General features: G+C 37.4%; 2 protein-coding genes across 3 annotated transcripts; both read left to right on the top strand.

Moving 5' to 3' along the window:
* The first annotated feature begins 5,867 nt into the window (after positions 1-5,867).
* On the top strand, positions 5,868-12,940 carry LOC149084345 (uncharacterized). Of its 2 annotated transcripts, none has more exons than XM_089234720.1 (3): positions 5,868-5,926; positions 10,943-11,196; positions 12,766-12,940. In XM_089234720.1, exons 2-3 carry the CDS (start codon positions 10,947-10,949, stop codon positions 12,801-12,803), a joined length of 288 nt encoding a protein of 95 aa, XP_089090846.1. In that variant the 5' UTR covers positions 5,868-5,926; positions 10,943-10,946; the 3' UTR covers positions 12,804-12,940. The 2 variants fall into 2 exon arrangements, with proteins under 2 accessions (XP_089090846.1, XP_089090845.1); XM_089234719.1 differs by having other exon boundaries at positions 10,943-11,310.
* Positions 12,941-18,881: 5,941 nt separating this feature from the next.
* LOC149084344 (uncharacterized) lies at positions 18,882-27,289 on the top strand. Its single transcript, XM_089234718.1, has 2 exons — positions 18,882-19,094; positions 24,017-27,289. The coding sequence occupies exon 2, from the start codon at positions 24,038-24,040 to the stop codon at positions 25,136-25,138; it is 1,101 nt and encodes a 366-aa protein (XP_089090844.1). The 5' UTR covers positions 18,882-19,094; positions 24,017-24,037; the 3' UTR covers positions 25,139-27,289.
* Positions 27,290-27,560: the final 271 nt, after the last annotated feature.

Raw genomic sequence — 27,560 nt, 5'->3', positions numbered from 1 at the left:
CGCGTGGCGCATGCAAAGTTGCAACGTTTCTACGAAAAGTCTTTTTTCCACCGAACATTTCTCTTATTGCGCTTAGTGGGGACCATTTACTGGAAATTAGAGCACTTATCATTTTCATTCGTGTCTAGTTGAATGTTTAGTTTGCCTCAAAAACTTGAGATAACGTTGAATTTGCCCTATTATTTATATACATATTATTTATAATACTGTACTTGCTGTTACCCGCGGCATCGCTCGCGTGGATTTGGTAATCTGAAAATTACTCAGCGATGTTCCGTCAAAAATCAGTCAAATATGAAGTTTGATATTCACTACTTCAAAAAGTGTGGGATACTTACACATAAAAGCGGCAGTGACGATGAACACACATCACAAATAACCACTTCTAGTAAAATTGAACAAGGTCCCATTCAAAGCATTCATAAAATGTATGCGGATTCGTACACATTTCACAACAAATATCCACATTTCAAAAATACGGTGGTCGATAGTATAAGCAGCACCGGCCAAAGATCAGGATCTTCATTACGAAGAGCTATTATGCTGAGAGAAATTTAATTCTTTCGATTATCCGAGGTCAAAAAAGAAATCAAAGCCAACGCACCCCTAATAGGCCAACCAACACCGAGCTAAAATACCGAGATTTTACTATACTTTCAAAAACAAATTACATTTTTTTCTTTCCTATTCAATTAATGAACAAACGGTTCTCTTATTTAGAATTAATCATATACAATAGAGTTTCTTTATATTTTAAAACAATTCCACATTACCAAGTTAGAAATCACGTTACAAATTACATTAATTTCAAACATAAATTGAAGGTAAACATTAATTTGAAGGTTTACTTTTATAGATATTTTAACCTTAACATTTTTAGTACCAATATTTGTAAGATGGAAAAAATAATCTCCAACCATTTAAAAAAAACAGTGAAACCTCGATATAACGATGCTCCGCGGATCATGAAAATTTATCATTGTATCGAGAATTAATCGTTATATCGTCACTAGAGTCCGGAAGTTTAGGCACCAAGAAAGATACAAAATAGGCAGGCAAAAAAAGGCACTCAAAATGTTTAAAATATACAGTAAAAATAAGACATTTATAATTAATTCAAAAAAAGGAAAAGTAACTAAAAATTACGATATTTACAATAAGGACCCGAATACTGGCAAAAAAATCGGATTGAACTTGAAACTAAAAAATCAGCTGCATTCACTGAATCTCTCTCTATTTTTTTTTTAATAATATAGTATGATAGTATAGTATAGTATAGAACCGAGCACGCCCATATAGTATGATAACTGCATTGTAAGCCAAGTTGATATTATTAATATGCCAAAAAAAAGTGTTTTTGGTCTTTCAAGGTTAGGCCTTATTAATCATAAACGGCGTTGTAACTGTACGTGTAGCACGATAAACGTCGGCGCAGGACGCAGACAAAAAAAGAAAGATATCGCCGAAAGGTTGGTGCGCTAACCCTTCGAAAGGGAGACTTCCTACCGCAATACTGAGATCTGCATCGGTCGGAGTTTGATTCAATCGAACACACAATATGTAATTTTCTGGCATGCAAAGTAGCGACAGATAAAATTGCGTAGAATAATTGTATAAAAACTATTGTATGTATAACGTTAATAGCGACACCATTTTTAATGAAAATTTCAAATACTGAGTTTCGTGTTCGATCGATTTGCATCGATTTTAAAAAAGATCTCAAATAATGGTGATGATTTTCGCATGTCTATAATAACTTGTAGTTATTTGCAGAGTGTATTTATAATTTAGAAAAATAAAATCAAAACAACATGGGCCCCAGAGGCCCTGTGTGAGCCATGATGTCAACTAATCGGCTATTGAGACAGTCATCGGCCAGCTATTTACCTACAATGCTGTGCGATGCGTGAGCAAGACATGTTATGTGAAGCATGTAGTCAAACAAACTTTTCTCATTTGTTCACAGCTTTTCTTTGGCCACGATTAGTCTATAAAAGTTGTATAACAGTTCTTTTGTAAAACTTGAAAAATGAAACTAATGAGCATTTCCGTTACATTCGAGTGAATGCAACCAATAGGCTTATCTAATTTTTTTTCAAGTTTTGTGAAAGATCTTTTATCAAACTATTATAGTGTAATCCCAGCCTAACACTAAACTTCCTATCTCTCGGGAACTTAGCCTATTCACGTTTAAATGGGGCCAAGGAGGGGGGGGGGGGTCTTGCTGACAAGAATTAATACTGAAGTTGAAGATTTAAAAAATATATATATATATATATTTTGAAGTTCTCAATGCTAAAAGTATGGAAGTTCTATGGAATATTGCTTCTAAAATTTGCGAGTAAACATAGGCAAAAAAGACATTTATGACATTTCGCCAGAACTTCCTGGCTCTAATCATTATCATCGGGACCCACCAAATATTTGCTGTTGTTGGCATCTCTTCTGAATTGGCGGTGTTAGAACCACGCCTACTTAAAACGCATTTGTAAGTATTTATTCACAGCAAACATTTCTAATTTATTAGTTGATGAATAAATAAAATGAAATAAAATTCAGTTAATCATTTCACCCTGTGTGGTGTAGTTTCTTGCACAATACTTTTGCGTACTATACAGAAAGTAGCTTCAAGGTGAACTTCCAAGGTAACTTCCTGATGGTCGATAGTGAAGAATACCGATGTTATTAAACACCCTCTAAAGAACAAGCACTGGTGTGGTGAGGAATTTTAAAACCTATTGAGAGAAGGAGATTTTGAGTGAAATATAAAGCATTTCGTTCTGGCGGTTCCGAAATATCCTGAAAAAATGTCGTTGCAGAGGAATTTATCGTTATATCGAGTATCGTTGTAGCGAGGTTTCACTGTATACAAACAAGCTTAGTTAAATAGACTTAACATTATATATCTGAATTCAACTTCTTTTTTTTGAAAAACTAAGGAAAATTTCTCGCCTACTCTGATAATACAGTATTCCGTATAATATGATCGTAATACAGTAGTACGCACCTCACATCTATTCGACTATAACAAAGTGCTATATGTATCACTTTTAGGATAAATACAGATATGATGGTACAATTCATTCATTAAACAAATATTATCATTAATCTCTTATATATCTAGTCATTTAGTCACAGCAAAATGACTCGTTTTTTTTTTACAATTACTGCTAGTAAGAACCACAAACTTCGTCGGGCTTGAACACCTGCGTGACCGTAATCGGTGAACAGCGAGCGTCTGCTGCCTGTAGGCGTATGTTATACTGCATAAAAAGCACTTTCCGACTCATCATTCCACACACAAATTATTTTGACTTAATACGTATAAGTGCATTTTCTGGTGGTGTTAACAACCCCGATTCAGAAGAGACGCTAAAAAACTGCATAAATTTGGTGGTTCATGATAATGATGTCTCCCGATATATAACGGTAATCTCTCTATAACGATAGTTTATTTTTTTTGTCCGGAGACTTTCGAGATTTCACTGTACTCCATAAGAAATTTCAATTTTTTTTTGCTTTATATCCAGTTATCTAACAAAAATTCCCTTATTTAGAATTAATCATATATGATATAGTCTCGTTATATATAATGAGCTTCTACTAACTCGTATACAGCAGTTTTTCACAGAAAAATGTTCTTATTTTTGTCAATTTACACCTAACATTGAAAGTTCTCTGTAACAAATTTTCTATACAACGAATTTTGTTATAGCAAGAATCGATTCTATTATATGCAAACTATAACTTTTCGTATCATCCAATCACTCAAATATATTTTTTGAAAGTATGTTTATATATAAAATTGGTTATAAAATTATGGAAAATAATTGGAATGGTAATTCAATAGTTTTATAAGAAATACGAAAATTATTATAAAAAGGATTAAAGCTATTTTTTAAAAGAAATTATTCACTAAATAATTGAAGAAAAATGAAATTACTGATTGTTTATTTATTATCAAGACATATAATTACCATATTTCTTGGCCTAGCCACCACTGATCTCCTGCCACTTCATGAAATGGCTTACCAAAGTAAAAAAAACTTTTGTCATTTCTAATAATCTGACTTTGGCCGTAACTCTCAGCAAATTCACAGACTGACCAGGCTTCAGGCTTCGAGCGTAACATACTGTATATATAAATAATAATACAGATTTTAGATAAGAGAAATACATACTGTACTTACAAAGAACAGGTTGAAAAGCCCACTATTACTTTTTCATGTTATTTTAAAGTTACTGATGGTTAATAGATGTTATGTTTACGAATAATTTTCCATAACGAATCAAAAACCATAAATACTGTTTGTTTGTTTTTTTTGAAAATTTTATGAACAGTATCATTAAATTTCTAAAACAAATAAATTGTAAGAAAATTAAAAAGCATTGCATTGAAATTTTTAATTAAGAATCACAGAAAACTCACACACACAAAAAAATGTTTTTAATTATGGCGTACAGAATGTTTCGTATGAAGTAAATCTATAAAAATTCCTTTTTTTAATTTCAAATTTATGAAAAAAAATTAGAATAAATCGCATAACTTGATTTTCTACATTTTTAAACGAAAATAGCGCACAAATTTCCCAATCATGTGATTATCATTTTGATTGAAGTTTCCCAATGTACACAGTGTAAAGAGACCTCCGCTAATAATGATAAAAATATAATTCATAAATTTCGGCCGGTCACCTCCCATTGTACATTGCATGACTGTTAAAAAGAAAAAAAAAAGTTTACAGCCCGGAACAAATGCCAAAATTGTCATGTATATAAAAACAAGTCGTAAAAAATATGAATTCGTTTCTTTTATTCCACGAAAAGGAAAAAATACCCGAGTATATCAACAAAATAGAGATGGCGGGTACATGGATCATTTCCGCTGATCTTTTTCTTCGTTTCATGATGCTTATTACATTATGCACAATAAGTAGCTTTCGACAAAAGAAAAAAAAATGAATATTGCAGACCATTTTTATGGTTCTTATTTCTTACGGGAGATGAAATCATAAATGAAAACGTCCATTGTGTTATTTCGTGTTTATGGAGTATCATATGCATATTCTAGCCCTCGAAATTAAATTTTATGTTCGGGGTTTCGTTTCGTTTTCATTCATGCTCCGTAATAGTTGTTTTCCAATGGCTTCTTGGAAAATTATGGGGGGCCCCCCGCATTATCAAAAATAGGAAGACATAACTAAAAAAACAACTGTATCGTGTGCGTACGCTTCTGTGATAGTCGTGAATTATAGGACTGCGTATGATTTTTATGTACGAATATATGAATCCAAAATAAAAAAAAAAGAGGGAATGTCTATGAAGGATGGCAACGACGGACACGATTCCTGAAGACGGTGGTGTCATGTCACATCTATTCTTCGAAAAATTCGACACGTAAACTTGTGTCTGTGAAGGCACCGTGAGGCCAATTCGAATGTTGATTTTCTCATAAACCTGCGATTTCAGCTGCCGTAGCTTATTGCGTTTCGACCTATCGTAGGCTTTATAGCCATCACATGCGTCACACACACACACTCACAGACAGACGGTCATGAAATTTTTTTTTCGCAGTAAAAAGGCAAGGTGACGTTTTGAGGTGGGTGGGGGGATTGGAAAAGAGAGAAGGCTGGCGGGTGGAAATGAATAAGTAATAATCTCGAAGATTCCATGGCCCTTGTTATATGAAGAGAGAGAGGGAGTATATATCTTCCGTAAATCGCTCGACGAAATCTAAGAATCAACACGTCGATCATTGGACGAAGTGTAATTCGATTCAGCGTCCCACGTTAGTGACTAACATCCTCCTTGTTGACACAACTGCTCTATTAATTTGACGCATTCGTATTGCACCGTTTGTCCGACGCAGAATCTCGTTGCGAACGAAGGTCATCTTTTTGTTGCAAAGACAAAGGAATATTTGAAGGTAAGTTCTCTAGAAATAACTTTTAATTTAATTATTAAATATTTATGTAATTAGGGTTGCCATTCAGTGCGTTTCTCGCCAAGTCGGGTTTGCTCCGAATCGACTAAGGATTGTGCTACACAGATCTATGAAAATATTTCAATGCCTTTACGATCACGGACGAAATATCTCCTTCAAACGCTAGCGGAATAAATTCAATCCAATACTCTGAGTTTTCTCTCCTCTCTCCTCATCAAGAAAATTTATAGTATATAACCGAAATTGTTTTTTCCCCTCTGTTATTTCTATATTCCTGCTGATGGTTTTTTTCTCCACACATCTTTCTATATTATACATGTAAGAATGAAAGAGAACACGTCGGGCGAGGGTAAAAAGAGGAATATGATACTTGGAAAAGGTAGAAATGTCGCCATTGTTTATCTTGATTGCCAGAAGGCATTCGATCAGGTTCAACATGGTAAACTTTTGAAGCGTTTACATGAGATTGGGAGCAACTAGTTGAATTGGATAGAATCGTGGTTTCGAGATAGGTCACACTAGGTTATGGTGATCGGGGAATCGTCTGATTGGACAGGTGTTAAAAGTAGAGTTCTCAGGGGGAGAGAGAGAGAGAGAGGTGTCCTTTTTTCACTTTTCATCGATAAGCTCGATCAGAGTATCGATGGGATTGTGAGCAAATTCGCAGATGACATGAACCTTATGGGGGGTAGTTGAGAATCAAAGCGAAAGGGAGAGGCTCCAGACGAACTTGAATATGATTGCAGCATGGGCTGACGATGGTCGCTCATTTTGGTTCGAACAACCCAGGTTTCACTTATGAGTTGAATGGTGTTATAATTCCAGATGCAACTAGGATTACCGATCTGGGTATTCTTATTGAAGAGCGGATCAGGTTTTCTGAAGATTGTTCAGCGGTAAAAAAAATCTAATATTAATACTCGGTTTCATTCTCAAAAAGGTCTCTCCGCGTTCTCCTAAAGTGATCCTTCCACTTCTCACAAGTTTTGGAGACCATACTTAAAGAGGGACATTGATTGGTCGGGCGGGGGGGGGGTGCAGAGAAGAGCTACGCGTGCTCTTGATGGCAAACGGGGCTTAAACTATGAAGGAAGACTTGATTTTTTTGAAAATGTTTACATTGGAAGAGCGCAGGTGTCGGGGGATATGATCGAAGTGTTTCAAATTTTCCACGGGATTTATAAAATGAACCACGGGTTGTTGATACATCGTCAATCAACTGCTTCGACGAGGCGACAGATCAGTATCGACGTATCGATTGGTAAGGGACAGTTTTTGGGGGGGGGGCGTGTCGCAGGGAGTTTTTCTCTAATAGGATTGTGGATAAATGGAATAGCTTACCTCCGGGGGGGGGTCGTGAATTCTAACGTAACTGATACGTTTAAAAAGAAATACGATAAATATATTGGGATAAATGGAGAAGCCATCCACATACTTAGATGAGACAACCATAATTTTTTATGGGCAGTATATTTATAGTATTTTATCATAATTATTGGTTTTTCTATTGTTCTTATTGGGTTGCTGTATTTTCGATATAGTTCAGACATATATTCGACATACATATTTTATGGGCATTTTTTTCAGCCATCTCGTTGGGCATTTTGTTTGTTGGGGCCTTTGTATTTGTAATATCTACTTATACCGTTTTTCCTTTTTGTTTATTTATTTTTCTTTCCTTTCTTCTGGTTTTTTCTCTCCTTCTTCCTTTTTCTAAGGTGCGATTTGGTTAGAACAAAGTTGCGGAATTTATCACCGATTCGTTAAATTGAGGTCCTCCAAATTTGTTGCCAAAAGCGTGTACGTGTAGGGGTCAATATGATTATTTGATCATTTCTTTTTCTTACACCACCACCACCGCCATCAATACAGCCGGGTCCTCACTGCCATGAAATCAGAACAGCGTATCTATTTGTGTCATCCTTGGACTCCAATTTAGCAATCACACATTAAAATTTTGGGTGACAATTTTGTAGTCACAAAAGTGGTCGAAACCAGTGATCACCAATGTATACACGTTAAAATACGGTAATTTAGTTTTTATGGCAAAATATATGTAGTGCACTCACCACGTACGGAGGAAATTGATAAGTGGTTGAATTTAAGTTATATTTTCGCAAATTTCTTCCATATTTATCATACTTCATACTTGCCAACTTTACTCGAGAATTATGCATGATTACCGGTAAAAGGGACAAATCTAGAAAAATGTATCAAACTTACCTAAACGATTGTGGTTATTCATAATTGAGATTATTTAATGATAACTTCTATTCGTTATTTTTCTATCTGCCGGCCAAAAAGCTATATAATTGTCTCGGACAATTAGTTGGAGCAAAAAAGGAACAAAAAATGATCCGTCACCTTTCAGTATTAATGAACTGTGCCCAACTTCTCTCTGGTCAGTTTTATTACTTCGCCTGGAGCAAGGAGGGCGGCTTTATTTTTATACCCTCAGAAGGTTTTTTTTAAAAATATTTTGGGAGTGTTGCTTTGTTTTGCAACATTGTTGTTTGCTTCTTATTTTCTTTATTGCTGAATGGAATAGCTAACCCCCTTCCCTTCAGCGCCCGGTTTATGCTGTTGATGAACAATGGTATAGTCAAAATGGATATTGCGATTTTCTTCTTCCAGGAGCTGTTTTTCCGACTGTCTTTTTCATGTTATCATGGGGCAAGTTGGGCCGTGGTTAGAATAGCATCTTCCCTGCTTGGATGCAACTTGGATTCGTCTGGGAATTTCAAGGGCATTGGTCAAAATCGTGTAAAAATGTGCGGTGGAAAAAAACACATGCAAAAACTAATGCCAATGAAGAGATATGTGTTTCAGAGTGTTGAAAAAGCAAATTACCATGAAAAAAACAGTGGTTCTGGAAACCTGAAAAGGGGGACAAAAGGACAAGTTTTCTAAAGCGTTGGAGGACGCTTGAATTGGCCGATTCATTAGAAATTCCGTAGAGAGTTGTGTGTTCGGTTAAGTAGTGTACAGTAGTTAAACTATCAAAGATAGATCTCAAAAATTGTTATTATTATACATAGGAAATGAAGGGAGAAAAGATTTCTGAGGAGTACGTTTTGTATATATTATGTAGATATATATGTATATATTTTTTTTACTTGTCAAATCTCGAGGGACAAGATGAAAAAAATATAATGCTAAGGTAAAGGAGAAAAAAAACAGTTTTCGTTCGCACGGTCACCAGCGAAGAGTCTCGAAAGAAGGAAAAAGAGTGATCGAATGTATTTTTCCATCTACACAGGGCCGATAACTACATAGGGTTCCTGAGCGTTAAGGGGCTAATATTTATGATCATGATTATCATAACATGATTTAAAAAGTTTTGGAAACAATTTTAGTCCTTGATTTAGCCTTGCCTTGTTCATATACGTAAAAAGACGGGACATTTTTGTGGAAGTTGGGAAAATTACAGGAAAATACGAGAATGTGTCGGGAAGAAATGCGGGGCATATGGTCACTAAGTATTACCGTAACTAACGTCATCGCCTCTCTTTCTTTCGTTTTCCGTCGTACAAGGTTGTAATCTAAATTATGATTCCTCCTCAATTTAAAATCGATTGATATATATAGTGCATTTATATATACGAACATTACACTTATTTTGTAATAATAAGACCGCCTTCACCAAATCTAGATGTCTGATAACCTTTTCACACACACACACACACACATAACCCACTTGGCCAACAATTAAGACTCATAACCATCCCCCCCCCCTCCCACTGGTCACAATTTGGAATCATTATGCACTTGTGGGCCTATCAACCAAGTATCCCATTCAGTTAAGCGCCATGGTCAGCAAGCGCGAATCCAGAGAGGGGGGTCCTAAGCCCGGGCTCATAACGGACCGATACGATAAGCGATACAACCTGCAACTCGACATGGATTGATTAAAAAACTTGAAATTCAGCTTTTTAACCAATCCGTGTTGAGTGGCGGGTCGTATCGCGTATCGTATCGGTCCAGTATGAAACCGGCCTAATAATTTTGGGAAAATTTGTCTGTCCCGTAAAATACGGGATCATCCGATGCACCTGGACAATAAGTACCTTCTCCAACACATTGCTTTGGATCCGCCTGCCTCCACTCCATCCACAGCTGAAGGTGTCTAACTTATTCAAAGCTAAAGATATCTGTCCTGCTTCATTCGCAGTTTAAGATTCCTGCCTGATTCACAGCTGAAGATATTTGCCTCAGCTTCATTCGCAGCTTAAGATATTTGCCTCAGCTTCATTCGCAGCTTAAGATATTTGCCTCAGCTTCATTCGCAGCTTAAGATATTTGCCTCAGCTTCATTCGCAGCTTAAGATATTTGCCTCAGCTTCATTCGCAGCTTAAGATGCCTGCCTCCACCATATTGATAGCTGAAGATATTGCCTCAGCTTCATTCGCAGCATAAGATGCCTGCCTCCACCATATTCATAGCTGAAGACATTTGCCTTATTCACAGCTAAAGATATCTGCCCCGGCTTTATTCGCAGCTAAAAGTATCTGCCTAGGTACATTCGCAACTGAAGATGCCTACCTCCACTCCATTCGCAGCCGAAGATATTTGCTATGGCTTCATTCGTAGCCGAGAAGATGCCTACCTCCACTCCATTCGCAGCCAAAGATATCTGCTATGGCTTCATTCGTAGCCGAGAAGATGCCTACCTCCACTCCATTCGTAGCTGAAGATGCCTATCTCCGCTCCATTCGTAGCTGAAGTTGTGACTTCGCTCAGGCGTCGATGTCGATCCCGGGGAAACGACCGCCCCCCCCCCCGAGAGCCAATTAGTATGGAAAAATTTTGTCTGTCCCGTAAAATATGGGACGATCAAACGAACTTACGTTTCACCCCTCCCGTCACATCGTCCTGAATCCGCACCTAGTCCCGACATTTATGTGTTCAGTACTTATGAAAACTATTCAACCGTTTTTCCATTTTTATATTAATACATATCCGTTTTAATGATTCATTTTTTGTTTTCTATTTGGTAGCAATATGAAGGTGGTTCTAGCTACTCTGGTCGTTGTCGGCATGTTCAGCTACGCAGTGTCCTACTCGCAGTCACAATCCTGCAGCTGCGTCAACGGCGTTTGCAACTGCGAGGAACAGAAGGATCCAAACGGAAACGCTGCCGGATCGATGTCTGGGGCCGTGGCAGGTCCGCAAGGTGGTGGCGGTTTCAACTCGGCTGGCACCGGACAGCTAGGAGGTGGATGGAGTCAACAGTCATCCCGCTTCGGAGTAGGTATGCCCCCGGTTATGCCATCTTTTCCGTTTGTCGGCGGCTTCGGTGGGATGCTCGGTGGTATGTTCCCGGGCGCTATGGCGTTTGCAGGACGTCGCTAAAATTTCCGATATGGTAATTTTTTCTTTAAATTTCATTCCGTCTTCTTTCTCTGGTATCCTTTCTGGTTGCGGGTGTGTGTGTGTGTGCTGACCGTCAATTTGAACAGATCTGTAAGTATACGAGGCATCTGAATATATACATTATTTTGATATATATTATCTTTGAAGATATTATCCAAATCTTAGAAAATAATGAACAAAAACACGTATTGAATGGGAAAACATATTAACTCAAGCTGTAGTGATCTATCGATGTCGATTTGTTTTGTCATCAACATATTTCCGGGAAGACATTTTCTTTTTTCTCCTGCTATTTTTTGGGTTTTTTTAATTATTGATAGCAACATGGCTAATAAAGCAAAAAAATAAGCCAAAAGGCAGAAAGGAATAACTAAATCATTCGTGCTCAACCCATGGCCCGCGGGTCAAATGGGGCTATCGGATTCATCTGTTGCTGTCCCCGACAAATAACCAAACCACTCAAGTGGCCACGAAAGATTATCTAATAAATTAAACGGCCCGTCGCACATTTCCAGATTACTTCGGTGGCTCGTGGCGCATTTCCAAATCACTTAAGTTGTCAACAGTGCATATCTAGATAATTTAAGCTGCCAACGGCGCACATCCAGTTCACTTAAGCGACCCCCGAAGACCATTTCTAAATCACTTCAGCGATCCGTGGCACACTTCTGGTTCACTTAAGTGGCAGGTGGTACATTTGCAAATTACTTGAGTGACTGGCCAACAGATTTGAAAATCCCTCGAGGGGCCAGCGAGACACTTCGAGATCACTTGAGTGACCAGTGAGACACTTCGAGATCGCTTGAGTGACCAGTGAAACACTTCGAGATCACTTGAGTGACTCGCAGCACTCTTACAGTTCACTTAAGCGACCCGCTGCTTTTTTTATAGATCACGTAAGTGGCTCTTGACACATTTCCAGATCATTTAAATTGTCCACGGCACATTTCCAGATCACTCAAGCGGCCCGCGGCACGTTTCCAAACCAATGAAGTGGCCCACACTCCCCTAAACGTTGAGCCTCGTTGAGCTTAAAAACTGACTCTAAACTTGGATTTTTAGCTGCTTCAGCGAATAGACTTTTCTTATTTTTGGCGGGTTTGGTTATTCTTCATTTTTGCCATAAGAAGCATTTTGGGTGCAAAACCAAACCGGACAATTTTTCGCGAATTCTCTGGTGAGTCGATATACGTACTCGTGTAACAGCATAAAACTAGATCAGTATAGGTTACAGTGTACACGGGGGTATAGCCAATACCGTCTAGAGCAGATACCTTCTAGAGCTAATACCGTCTGCTATAGAAGGTATTGGTATAGCGCGTACTCGTACATAACCATACGACGTCAATAACTTGATATTAAAATATAAAATATTGTGGTATGGGTTTACATATTCACATTTTAATCGATTCTAATTAACCCCCCTTTCTTGTTTTCTTTATTTCAGATCCTTTCGGAAGAATATTCTTCGGCAAACGTCGTTGATTGAAGACACGGCAGAGATGATATTCAAAAATACAGCACAATAATAATTTTTCAACCCTTTACAGATGTTACGAAATTTAAATCGGAAATTTAATTTTGTTAATTATACGAAACAATAAAGGACTACACAAGCATTATTTCTCGCTTACTTATTATTCTCGACTTTTTGTTTCCTCCCTTGCGCATCCGACTATATTTTACTGTGACATTATGGAGATACTACAGGGGTCTCTTCAACTTTTCAGACATTGCGGGCCAAATTGAAGTTTTCATGGAGCCCGCGGGTCACCGAGTCCTACCGTGGTACTATCGGTTATTGAACAGGGTCCCCCAAAAATTATTATTAAATTATTTTGCATATCAATAACTCTTTCAAGGGGGGCTCCAAGAAAAAGACTGTCCCGGGGTCCCGAGAAAACACGCTACTGTCCTGGCTCAGCCCCCCCCCCCCACTCCTTCCAAAATTCGTTAGGGGCCGTTCAAGTATTACGTAAGCAAATTTTTAGCCATTTTTGACCCCCTCCCCTTGTCAGCAAAACTTCGTCATCAGCTCTGCCCCCTCTGAATCCTAACTCATATTTTCATAAAGGGTGGTTGATGACGTAAGCATTATCCAACCCCCCCCCCCCGTCATCAAAAGTCAGCAAATTGGAACACCCCCCCCCCCCCATCGATGATTACGTAATACTTGAACGGACCCTTACGACGGGCTTTTTAATATATCAAATGCACAGCATTACTGTTGAATCCCAAAAGTATCTCCAGTTCTAAACACAGCAGTACAGATTTCAGCCAGTAGCCCCAGAGCTCTTTTAAAGTGTTTTTTTTTTTTTTTTTTAAATAGAATTTACTAGTTTTTCTATGTAAAGTAGCTATTCTTTAAAAATGGTCGGCTGGCCACAGCAAAAAGCTCGGAGGGCCGCATTTGGCCTGTAGGCCATGGGTTGAAGAACCCTGTCATATTGGGATATACGAAACAATATGATTTAGCTTGAGGTGGCCAACAGCTAACCCCGCGACAAGATGAAAAAAATATTATATTTTTGATAGAGTAGTTTTGATTTTGACGAAATCGTGGTTGATGTAGCGAAAAAATTTATTTCTGATTTGATAAAAAAAAATTGTATTTTAAGCACAACAAACACCTTTTAAACACACGGGTCACGTGATTGATTTCAAAGACCTACTGTGGAAGTTATGGAAGTAGCAGTAGCAGATTTTCTTGCGGAATCATCAGAGTTTAGTGATGGTAATCCCGAAAGTTTGGTCTGGTAAGAAATTGTAGTCCCCGCTGCAGCTATTTGCACAGTTTCTTCCTGCGCTGATTTCATTGTCTAATGAGAGAACATATAAATACTTTTTTTTCCAAAAAGTGAAGAGTTCAGTTAATAATTATTAATTCATTAGTAATCATTTATAATTGGTATTTAATTAAATACGAAGGTTTTTAACAGCTGGCTGATGCGAAGATATATTTAAGAAAGAGAGAAAATTCAACTGTTCAAGCTCCGAGATTGTGCGTGCATGTGTCCTCATATCGAACACACACACACGCAGTGCTCGCTGGTTTCTAATTCTGCGAATCGGTGCCATTAAGGCTTGGTTAAAAACCTGAATACCTCCAAGTTTCGGGATCCGGTAACTCTAGGTTAAAGGCCGAAAATTGTAAAAAAAATCTGGGTGAAAATCTCACGCAATAGATGTTTCACTTCTAAAAGAAATAAGTTTCGCTTCTAAGGGGCCGTTCAAGTATTACGTCATCATCGATGGGGGGGGGGGTTCCGATTTGCTGACTTTTGATGACAAGGCGGGGGGGGGGTTTGGATAATGCTTACGTCATCAACCACCCCTTATGAAAATACGAGTTAGGATTCAGAGGGGCAGAGCTGATGACGAAATTTTGCTGACAAGGGGGGGGGGGGAGGGTCAAAAAAAGCTAAAAATTTGCTTACGTAATACTTGAACGGCCCCTAAGTTGTTATTGGTCGCAAGATATCAAAGCGGGGAACGCACACTCAGGGCCGTCTTAAGAGCATCATAGCCCCCCCCCCCCGGGGCCAAGTGGTTTTTCTGAGGCCCTACCAGGTAAATTCTAGAAAATTTCAACCAGATCTAATCTTTGTAAGGCCCCTCTTCTCTTGAGGCCCCCAGGCCGTGCCCGGTCGGGCTCATGCGTTAAGACAGCACTACATACACTCCTTCCCACTCACCCTAACCCAATTTTCTTTCCCTCTAAACTGCATGCGCATCGCCTATCTTACCAGCTCTAAGGAGATGTTCTACGATTCCAGCGGCGTCACGGGGGGGGGGGGGGGGGGAAGCGAAAAGTTTAGAACTCTTTTTGTCCGACACAAATGATTCAGTTGAAGGGAAAGAAAGCTTTACGGTATTTCCGTTCCTTCGTTTCACTTTTTCTGATGTGGATCTGAAACTTCACACTACCCCTAAAGAACTTTCTTTAAAAAAACGTTCCGGTTTTATTTAAACAAACTATAAAAACTAATTTTTTTAATTATATAGAATTGCCACTTATTGCGAACAGAGATAAATTAATTGTTAGAAAGACTGCACATATGCGCGTCTTCATTTTGAGGTTTCCGAATCTGGTAATCCCCATCGAGGAGAAATAAAGAAAAATTTCTCCTCTAAGGCCCCTTTCACACGGAGCGGATGCGGACGCAGGTCCGCATACCCTTTCAAACGAGCGCTGAAGATGCGGACGAATCGCCCGCATCTTTAGTTCGAAATTCGTGCATAAAAACTGTTTTTTCGCAATTTTTGTAATTATTTTTCTCCTTCACCCCTGATTCAGTGCCCATAGGCAGCCTAGAGGCATTCTTTGGTGGTTTTTATCATTGAGCCTAAAGATGCCTCCATTCCGATCCTCACAAGTAGTCGATGGGAGAAAATATCTTAAAATATTTTCAAAAAATTTTGAAAAAAAATCCGTCTTTTCGGAAAAATATGAAAGAAAATTCCAAAAACACATCCAATGTTCGAAAAATCCAATCCAAAACATTCGATGTTCCAAAAAAAAAGAAAAAAAATTCAGCAAATATCAAAGAATTTGCAAGTATAAAAAAAGGGAGGGGTTGGGACTTTCAAAATGTCTGTGCTTAGAAATATTCACATCACAATTCTGTCTTAGGCCGGGATTACACTATAAAAGTTTTGTAAAAGCTCTTTGATAAAACGTGAAAAATTCAACCATTAAGATCACCGGTTGCATTTGCTTGAATGCAACCGATTGCGCCTATTGGTTGAATTTTTCAACTTTTATAAAAGATCTTTTACAAAACTTTATAGTATAATCCCGGCCTCAAGTATGGATTACACTATAAAAACTTTATAATAATTCTTTTAAAAAAGCAACTAATAAATTTATCGGTTGCACTTGCAATTTATTAGTTGCTTTTTTTCAAGTTTTATAAAATAACTTTCATAAACCTTTTAGAGTGAAATCCCATCCTTAGATTAGTCACTTCTGAAACATAAAATTTCATTTTTTTAAGTTTATAGACTAAATATTGAGTAAAATATACTTGTGGGTATCGAGGGAACCACCAAAAATATTCAAGCGCTAGGGTCTTCAAACGTCTTAATCCGGCCCTGAGTGAACACGTACGTGGATAACGTTGTATTTTTTTTAAAGTTTAAAAAAATTAACAGTTAAAAAATTTAAAAAAATAACAAATATTTAAAATAATATTTCAGATATTTATATTTTTAAATAATTTTAAAAATTTAAAAAGAAAAAAATTAAAATTTTTAAATTAAATTTAAAAGTTATTAAAGTATGTAGTCAATTAAATATTCGTAATGAACAGAAACGGCTTATAATTTTGGTCCCGTCAATTGCCGTTGTTGGCAGGTTTTATTGTATAAAATTGTGAAATATGGACAAAAGGCAGTTAAAGTTGCTATATCTCAATCTCAGAAGGAAACGAAGGGATAGACGTATGTGGGCACATCGTATTTGATGAACAGGGACCCTCATATGGTGCTTTTAAGGATATTTATGGCAAATAATTAAAAAAATTCCGTGAAAAATCACCTTCAAAAAGTAGCCAAAGATGCGGACGAATTCGCTCCGCATCCGCATCGTGTGAATAGCTCCGAATAAACCTATTGTCAAAACTTCTATGTGCGGATGCGGAGCCCGCACTTAGGTTTTGACACATGCGGACGACGTCCGGACCCGCATGAACATTTCCTAGGTGCGGAGATTTTTCGGCTCGTCTGAAAGGCGCAGTATATTCCAATTGTTAAAACTTCTTCCGGACCCGCATCCGCTCCGTGTGAAAGGGCCCTAAGGTAATCCCCCTATAATAGGGCCCGAGGTCTGTTATTTTCATGTTTGAGCCTTGGGCAAATATGAATTTAATTAGTCTTTGAATCAGAGACATACATATGTGAAAGGGCATATGGGCGATGCCTGAAATATAAAAGGCAACCACTTTTTGGCATTGCAATTTTCGAGAGAAAGTATGTTAGCCAGTAAGCTAGCTGTTTCAGCTAAGGAGAGGCTCAGAACATCATTTCTCCCATGGTGCTGTTAAAACGGCCCTAGGCACGAGTTCTACTTAAAAAATAAATTCTTTTATTTGTCCTTTTTGCCACGTTCGCAATTTTTCTGGTGTACACTTAGAGAAAGTATAGAAGACTTCTAGACCTCACGGGGGTTTGCATTTTGACTTTTACCACCGTAGTCTTTTATTTCTTCTCAATTTTCCAACAATGTTTGTCATGTTAAAATTTAACATGACAAAAATTTACTAATAATTTTAACTTGTTTTTCTTATATTATGATAATTGCGACTACAAACAAGAATACTCACCTCACATACTTTCCATATTTTTAAACTCGTCATTGTATTCTCATATCCTGTCGGGTTATCGGCATATCACCAACATGGCAATCACAAGGTTAGTGGAATGACGTTTTTCTGGTGAAAAATCGCGGTGTTTGGTTCAGGCACCGGAGGTTCCGGATAATACGTAAGTACCGTTTTATTTCGCAGAACTCAGTTAAATTCACTGTTATTTTGCATTAATGTTTCATTTTCCTGCCATCAGCAATTTTTCAGTGCTTTTAGCAATACAATCGACGCCACTCATTAGAACCACGGATAATGGGGTGTTGTCATCACTTTTGCAAGGAACGGAAAAAAAAACCCCCGTTTTACAATAGAGAAAAAAAACATTGCCCATGATGATAGACCTGAGTTGTGATCGGTTTCAAAGAAAGTAAATAGAAAAAAAATGGAACCATTTTTTGAACATTTTGCAACAAATTATGTGGGGGAAGGGAAAAGTTGTCCCGTTTTACCATTGACTATTTACATCCCGTTCATTAAAACAAACTGCATGGTCACCTCACTTGTGACCGATTGCCGATCTAATCACATTAAACAGCGCTGACTGTATTTGTCTATTGTGTTTACTTTTGGTGATGATTGGCAATGTTCTGTATATTCAGGAATTCCAATGAGCCCTATTTTCTTGAAAAGAATATGGTCATTATAGACGTAATATGAAATTGAATAGGGTGACCATACGTCCCGTATTTCCCGGGACAGTCCCGGTATTTTCTGTTTTTTTGGCCGTCCCGACTTTTTGGCAAAAGTGTCCCGGTTTTTCCCGTATTTTACACGAAGCCAACTTGAATTTTTATTCTTTATTGATGTCAAAGATTGACATTATTTTTCAATTCATAAATTATTTTACGATAATTGCAACTATATATATGAGAATATTAATTTCCCACATTTGATTGAACGTTTGTCTTTCGTGGAATACATTGTAATCCACTGCAATTTGCATCATTTCCCGCCATTGGGATTTTTCCGTAATTTCAACAATATTTGGCAACTTTGTTTGGTTTTGGCGTTGTTTTTGGCGATAATTGGCGATGTCCCGTATTTTCCCGTATTCGGAAACGCAATGTCCCGTATTTATCTCGAGGAAATATGGTCAGCCTAAAATTGAAAGTAAAATCTGTACCCGTTTCGAGCTGCCATCTATAATAAAAATAAAGAACTCTATACGATCGTTATTCGCTAAACTAGTTTTGGCAACACTTTGATTCCAGTTACGAAAACGAAGTCAGTGTATCCGTTAATTGGCGAAATTTTTCCCCTGGTCAGACAATAGAAAAAATACTGATTCCTCATAAAAACGCCGATTGTTTTAATGGTGAATAATTGGTCTTTCACTCTGTTGCCATCCCGAGAATCCAGAGTGTAGTGATTTATTTCCTGTCCGTACTGATCGTCTGACTCAATAATATTGGTGAGTGATTAGGGAGACGCCATCTTGAATTGTGTGTTTACTGTTGACATTTCATTTTGATATGGATGTTTTCCGTGTATTTTAAGACTTGATTCTCTCTCTCTTTTCTCGCCAATATTGCGAGGTATAGAGAATTTTTACGCCAAACGTTTAATTTCCTTTTTAACATTGGCTGTATAACGTTCATTATATCCGAATTTTCATCTTGCTAATTGTAGTCATGATGATCTTTCCCTTGAATTTGATGTCGCTTAAAATAAGTAGCCAAGGGACGGAGGTTGGTTTTTGGTGGAAGGTCGCAAATTGGCGATGTTTTATTTCTCTTATCACATTATTATACTTCAAAAATTCAGTTATATCCAAGATTTATATTAGAATCTTTACTGTAAATACTTATCAGAGAAATATAGTAATGTGGCCCCTGTGATGATGTGACTTGCATGAATGGTCCTGAGTGAAGGGAGGGGGGTATGACAGGACCAATGGCAGCTGTTATTTTTCTTCAGGGGATCGGAGCTGAAACATGGGCTGTGAGGGCTTAGAGGTACATTAACATACTAAGTTTTTGATTTTCATCTTTCCAGCTATACAATCAATTGCCATCAAGGGGGATTTTCTGGAAGCTTGGACCTCAAGTGTTGCCAACCAGGGGGGAAAGATCATCCCCTCTAAGAGCCAAATAATATGAGAAAAAAATTGTCCTGTAAAATGCAGGACGACCCCATGAACCTATACAATAAATTACCCTCGCCTCCCGTCACATCTCGCTGGATCCACGCCTGGTCACCATAATAGCATTGACAAAATGTGGGGAACAATTTTATATGAGTAAGTGTTAGGATGGATCAATAAGCGCAATAAAATGAGCTACATTACGTTGAAAGTTGCCAAGGTCAGACATAGACAATAAAATTCTCTATTAAAAATAACTTGAGAATATTCTTGATGTTCTTGATGCGAATATTCTCCTGTTTATAATATAGTTACATATAATATCCTTGAGAATATTCTCTCGCTCAGGGGCGTAGCCAGAAATTTCGTTCGGGGGGGGGGGGACAAGACCCCCAAGTCTCCCCCCCCCCTGGCTACGCCCTTGCTCTCGCTGCTTCTTACAAATTAGCGGTGCTTTTCTTACAAACTGAATGCAGCCCAGGCTCTATCGGCTTTAGCCATTTTCCCAAAATAACAGTACTGGTACATTTCCCTATACAGAAAAACTTGTCTATAATGATACTCTAGGGGAAATATTGTTATAAACGGGCTATTGTTGTAGGTAGTTCAAGCATTTGTGCATCTAATTTTGTTTGTGTAATGTGCATGCACGTGTAATTTATTTAAAAATACAAACTACGGGCAAAAGCCCAGTTACAGTTTGCATAAATGAATACGAGATAAAGATAAAAGCATATGTATATACAAAATAAAGTTTAAAAATATACATCATCAGTATTACTGCATCTCAGAAATCGGTACAATGGGGAATTTTTCAAAACATCAGAACGATATGGAGGAACATAAAAGATTGCAGCATCTAAGATTGATTCGTGGGCAGTAAAAAAAAAAATAAGATTTAGAATATCAGGTGCATCAATATCAGTGAATAAAAGTGAAGAATTTTTACAAAAAACCTAGTAAGGGCCCTGAGACTGCGAGTTTCAAGGGAATCGTAATTGAACGATGAGCGAAGTATTTCGTTTGGTAAGTAATGATTATATGACTGATGTTTCTTAAAATATACATAGCGTAAAAACCTGTTTTGAACACGTTCAATTTTAACTATATTAAATAAGCAATGTGGATTACAAATTAGCTACAGTATTCCAAAACAGATCGAACATAGGAATTGAAAAGTAACAAAATAGTTTCAACATTGTGAAAAAGTTTACTATTACGAATTATAAAACCAAGATGCTTTAGACACAATATAATTAATATGTTGGTTAAATGAAAAAGAACTGTGAAATATTACACCTAAATCCTTCACACAATCAACCCTTAGAAGTAATTGACCATCAATACTGTAATCATATACAAGTGGAGAATGCCTCCTACTACTATAGGTAATACATTTACACTTATCAATGTTTGAATACAACTTATTATTTACACACCATAAATTCAATTTGTTAATAGATTCTTGTAATTTAGCAGCATCATCAGCATTATTAATAACATGAAAAATTTTTACATCATCAGCAAACATTAAGCATTTAGTATCAATACAATCAGGTAAATCATTTGTGAATAAAATAAAAAGTAAGGGACCCAAAATCAACCCCTGGGGAACACCAAAATAACATGCATAACAAGAGGATTTACAACCATTAAAAATTACTGTCTGAGATCTCCCAGTAAGGTATGACTCAATCCACTTGAGCAGATGTCCAGAAAAGCCCCAACCCCTGACCTTCTGAAGAAGAATAATATGATTGATTGAATCGAAAGCCTTTGAGAAATCAGTATAAACAGTATCAATTTGCTGCTTATTATCTATAGTTTGAGCTATATCTTGAGAAAATTCAACTAAATTAGTTAATGAAGATCTTTTAGCAATAAAACCATATTGATAACTAGAAAACCAGGAACGAACATGGCCATAAATTCTTTCATGGATGATAAGTCGATAATTTAAAACATAGCCTATATATTACCATTTTTGAAGACAGGCAACACTGCACAAGTCTTCCAAATTGTAGGAAAGACACCAAAACTAATAGAGATATTAAAAATTATAGACAGAGGGCCAGCTAAATATGAGCCATAACCCTTAACTATGTATGGGGGGAATACCATCATCGCCTTGGCCTTTACGACTTTTGAGTTTTTTTATAGCGGACAAAACATCCTGTTCAGTAATGGAACAAAAAACAACTATTCGCAAAATCATAACTGATCTGTCACACGACATGACACTGGGAAAGCAATTACGGGATCTTAAATTTCGGCAGAAAGACTAAAATTTACGAGGGTTGCGATTAATATAATTTTCAAGTGAAGAAATATGATCATTATACTGAACAGGGTTTAAGCTGGATAAAAAATTCCTTTCGCAAAAATGGGTGGAAAAGCTTTAGCAAAATGCTGCAATGCTACCAAGGGCGGGGGGGACTTGGGGGGTCTGGTTCCCCCACCCCGAAATGTGAAAAAATGGAAAAAGATGGCCAAATCTATTGTTCTATCACTTTGGTTTCTTTCCCCCCCCCCCCCGAACAAAATTTTTGGCTACGCCCCTGAATGCTAATGTAATGATTGATGGTTGGACGTCTACTCGTTGCATACCTCCTATATGTATTTTTGCGAAAGTTGTTGCTACTTCTTTCGCATTTTGCGAAAAAAACGACCGTAGCTTAAACCCTGATACTGAAAATGTATTTTATGCTTAATTTCAACCCTGACACTGTGCAGATCAATGTAACGTAATGTAGGACTAATTTTATTGCGCTTATTGATCCATCTTAACACTTGCTTACATAAAATTGTTTCCCCACATCTTCCACTAATGTCCTTGAGAATATTCTCTGAAAGGACTATTTTCATAAATTACTGGGGAATATTCTTATATAGAAAATAAGAATTATTCTGAAGTTATTAATAATAGTCCTTCCAGAGAATATTCTTGAATATTCTCCTCGATGAGAATATTCTTCAGTTACCGAAATCTTTCCAGAGAGTATTATCAAGAATATATGTAATAACATGTATTATAATAAATAGTCTCGATAAATAACTTGAGAATAATTATTATTTTCGATAGTAATATTCTCTAGTAATTTATAATAGTAGTCCTTTGAGAGACCCTGTTTTTCTTCCCGTCAAGAAGATGGGAATATTGAAGTTTGTGGACCACAATATTTATTAAAGTTTGAAAGCAAGAAAATGAAACCAACAGGGCTGAATTGCGCAACTTTTAAAGAAATGTGAGTGATGCAGAATTGAAGTGTATGTGCATTGAAGAAAACAACAGTTCTGTATTTTCTTAGAATGAAGGCGATTGTATAAGAATTGCCTCCTTTATCAATCAATCACCTTTGGTATAATTTATTGTTCTGAAAATTTATCTAATTTTAAAATAATTTTTTGAGATTTTAATCTAAAGGTTTCTGAAATCTTTACAACCAAACTTTTAAAACCTCTCATCATGAGCAAGAGAATATTTTCGAACTAAAACTTGCCATTGGGGCAATTATGTCAAAAATTGATTTTTTTATGTTTCAGGCAATGGAAACTAATTTATATTTCATAATATAAACGAAATTAGTAAAAATGTTTCATTATTCACAAGAAAAGTGAATATTCTCAATTATTCTCCAATTTTTACATCCAGGAGAATACTCTCGTTCTCTGAGAATATTCTCGCCTCACATCTCTAATGAAACCCTTCCTTAAGTGTGTTCAATCTGGACATTTCCATATGATCTGCTGGGTAATAATGAGCAGGACTTGAAAAATCAAAAAAAAATTATCTGATCACCATGTAAGGGCATGTCATCAAATAGACACCCGTAATGAATCACATTTCTTCAGATAAGTAAAGAATAAGACAAACGCAAACTTATGTTTTTATTCTGAAATTCATCACTTTCGTGTTTGCATTCATTAAATGTAACTGTCGGAAATAATTGCAACAAAATAACTCTTCTTGGACTTTATATCACATGTATAGGCCTACAGTGCATTCATGCAATTAATTATTGCAATTTTATTATTAATTTCTAACCTAGTACAGTAAATTCTCTCCATTGGTCCCTGGAGTTCAGGTTGTTGGAGAATCTGTTATTATGGAGTAAAAGTGTTGCTGAGATGGTATTTATATGTGTGTCTTATTTCCCAAAGTTTTGAATATTTGGCAAACAGACGAGAGTTCACTGTCTGACAGATAAAATGTCCAACATTAAATTCTTTTTTCCTCTCTTTTAATTTAGATTAGGGGAATTTGATAAATCATGTCTGAAGGAGTCACAAGAGACGTTTACACGATCCAGATTCAACGTACTAATCAGAGTCAGTATTCGACGCCGTGGTGTGATGTATGCCAGCATGGGTGCGTTCATTTAACGAGTCTGCAAGTCAGGGAGTTCACCCAGAGTGGAAAGTTACCCAACGTTTGCAGAGAATGCAACAAGGAGTTCATGAAAGTATGTAGAATGCAGATACGCCATCTGACCCAGCCCGAAGTTCAACTCCACGTGTGTGACATATGCGGTAGGTCGTTTATTCACACCGGGAACTTGAAAAAGCACAGGCTCCAGCACGAAAAAGCAGATGAGAAACAAGGGTCTTCTCAAAATGGTCTAGAAGCCATGAGCAGTTTACCTGGTCATCGTCTGATTGCAATCAAAAAAGAAAAGAATGTGAATGAATCTACGACGGAAGTGGTCACTGAGGTGGTAGCCGAGGAAGTGTTGCAAAATGACGAGAACTCTCAAGAGGGAACATCGTCACAGAATGAAATTCCGGAGGAAGCCGCCAACAAAGATCAAGACCAGAAGTGCATCTGCAAGCAATGCAACAAGCAGTTCCGTAATCATTACCGTTTCGCGAGACATTGCCAGTCGCACTGTGGGAAACAGAATTTTTACTGCGGAGCATGCAAGAAAACGTTCGATAACGCTGCATCCCTCAAAGCGCATAGCCAGGAGCACGAGGATAGGGGACAGTTCATTTGCAACGTTTGCTTCTTGATCTTCAGCAAGTTTTCTCCCCTCAGGGATCACTGCGTGAAGATGCACAACCATGCCACCAACGGCCACCCTGCCACAGAGGACATACTCGGGAGAACAATATTCACTTGCGAGACGTGCGACAAGATATTTGTTCAGAGAGTTGCCTTTGAGAGACATTGCGCATTGCACGACGGGAAGTTACAGTACTCTTGCGATGTGTGCGGAAAGGGTTACATGCAGCTCGGTAGGCTCAAAGCTCATCGACGCCTTCACAGAAGAAAAATTTGTTATACTTGCGAGATTTGTAACAAGACTTTCCAGATGAAAAGTGCTCTGTTGAAGCACAAGTCGACTCACGAAGCAGAAGAGTTGATCGAATGAATGGTCTCTCTGTAGTTATCAGTTCACATCGTCACAGTTGAATTCTTTTTTTCTTCCGTGGATGCTAATATAAGCGATATAATTAATCTCTTAAATTCATACTTTCCCTTTGCTATTGCTAAGCCTATTTTGTGGGCCCAGGCTCATCGCACTTTCAAAGTAGAGTAACTGCAAGATTTATTATAAGCTAAAGAGATGCTTTCCTGTCACGACATGCGTGAAAGTGATTTTAAAAAGGGATCTACTCTAGTTCCATTGTCCTTAGATTTCGGTAAAGACTAAAGAGATCAATCACATTCATGACTAATTCTTTATTTTCTATAGAGTGTAAACATTCCTTTTTTTTCTGGAGGTAGAGAAAGGTAAAATGCAGATGTTTCGGGAAAGAAAAGAATTTCTCGATTTCATGACCTTGTTGGGCTAGAAAACGTAACATTTACATTGTGTATATAAGTATTTACTATAATCAAGTAATTTCATTGTTGACAACAGAGGCTATCGTTCTTCTCTGCCAATCTTAGACTTGGTTTAGTTCTGTTTTTTATGCCGCTCGATGGACGAGTATTGATATTGTCCTGCCAGATTGGGGAGGAGTTCAGTATAAAACTTGTCATATCGATGATGCCTGTAGGGCAGGTAAATTGGCAAGTTAGGGTGGTTCATAAAGCTCTATGAATTATTTTCTGTTTCCGTAGTGTGTGCGTATTCAAAGTACTTCTTCGTAATCCGAAGAAATCATTTGTTTGTTTTATTTCTTTTGACTTTGTAATTGAAATTATCCTCCTTTGATTTTTAGGTGAAAATGACAGAGCATATGCACATAAAGTATTGAGAGCAGGGATTCTGAAACTGCTCCGCCAACCTTTATCAGGGACACTGGCATTGGCATAGGGTTTTTTTTTGAAAAGATACTGTATTAATCTGCTCTGAGGAACTACAGTTAAGCATTGATCAAGGGAAGGGGTGGGGTGCTGTGGGTGGAAAAAATTTGAGAACCCCTGATTTAGGGAAATCTTGAATGCATAGCTGCTATAGAATTCTTATTATATCTGCCCAAATTTTAACTATGATTGCAAAATATCCTTACTTTTGCAGAAAAAATGTATTCGTGAATTGCTTATTCTGAAAAAAAAATTTCCTTCCAAATTATGTCGTTGAGGTAAGATGAAATTTGTCAAATATCCAGCATCAGTTCAGCCTCTCTGTAGTTAAATCAGAGACGACTTGGGTTTTGTTTTGAATGAGTCTGTTCTGCTTTTGGGGCAATTTTTTATCGGCATGATTTTGATTTGAGTGCAATGGTGGCAGTTAATGTTATCTACTGCTGGATGATCACTGATGACTTGGTGCCAATGAGCAATGGCTGGTGCAATGTCACATTTTTTCCAAAGCGATAAAAATCTCCACGATTTCACCTATATATGAAAAATCCAAATTTTGTTTTTTTAAATCTTTTATATTTGGCTGCATACAGAATTTGGATCTGCACAGAAATCACCCTGATTCATGTTGGCAGCTGTGCGTTATTTCAAGGTTTGGCAAATTCATAGGTCGTATAGCAACTAGAAAATCAGTATTGGCGCCTAAAATTTTCTATTTGTGATTATTGAATTGCAGTTCGAGGATGACAGAGCAGTGATTTCACAACAGTGTGTCTCTTGATGTGACATGAGAAGGGCTCACCAAGTCCCGGAAAAATTAAAACTGCTTACTGAAGCAAAAAGTTGCCAATCCAGAACCAATATCAGGACACATGGTCAGTTTTACTTTGTGCCATATATAATTTTCCTTTGATAACTTAATTGAAATCTCAGGACTGCAAAATCTTCTGAAATTATGTCGGCCTTTCTGCTTGCATGAAAAAGGGTTCCTAAGTTCTGTAGAAGTCAAAGAATACACAATTTTCTATCATTTCTGACAGGGAGCTGCTTGGCACCAAAATATTTTCTTGATTTTTGGAGCCCTCGTATAAGCACAGAAAGACCCAGTTAGTATCAAACATGGGCATCTACTTTGATGCCAATGTGTTGCATCCAAATTTGTAATGTAAGTAGAAGTATGTGTATTAGGGGCCGTTCAAGTATCATGTCATAATCGATGGGGGGGGGGGTTCCAATTTGCTGACTTTTGATGATGAGGGGGGTTTGGATAATGCTTACGTCATCAACCACCCTTTATGAAAATATGAGTTGGATTCAGAGGGGCAGAGCTGATGACGAAAATTTGCTGACAAAGGGGGTGGAGGAGGGGGTCAGCGTTTTGCTGACGGGGGGGGGGGGTCAAAAATGGCTAAAAATTTGCTTACGTGATACTTGAACAGCCTCTTATTTCCATTTGATTTATTTGATGTAAAAAAAAGTACCGTTATCAAAGCTTGTTACATTTTTGTTAATTTTTTATTCCAGAACAAAACATTTTGAGT

This window comes from Pholcus phalangioides, unplaced genomic scaffold, assembly GCF_987345545.1.
Source record: "Pholcus phalangioides strain wild (caught in Gottingen) unplaced genomic scaffold, Ppha-v1.0 ptg000008l_1, whole genome shotgun sequence".
In the NCBI taxonomy this organism is placed as follows: Eukaryota; Metazoa; Arthropoda; class Arachnida; order Araneae; family Pholcidae; genus Pholcus; species Pholcus phalangioides.
Note: the sequence above shows the minus strand (reverse complement) of the source record. Positions and strands in the feature narration are given on the sequence as shown.

What these genes read in the sequence shown, in the direction of transcription:
- LOC149084345 (XM_089234719.1), top strand. Translation starts at nt 10,947, where the DNA reads ATGAAGGTGGTTCTAGCTACTCTGGTCGTTGTCGGCATGTTCAGCTAC.
- LOC149084344 (XM_089234718.1), top strand. Translation starts at nt 24,038, where the DNA reads ATGTCTGAAGGAGTCACAAGAGACGTTTACACGATCCAGATTCAACGT.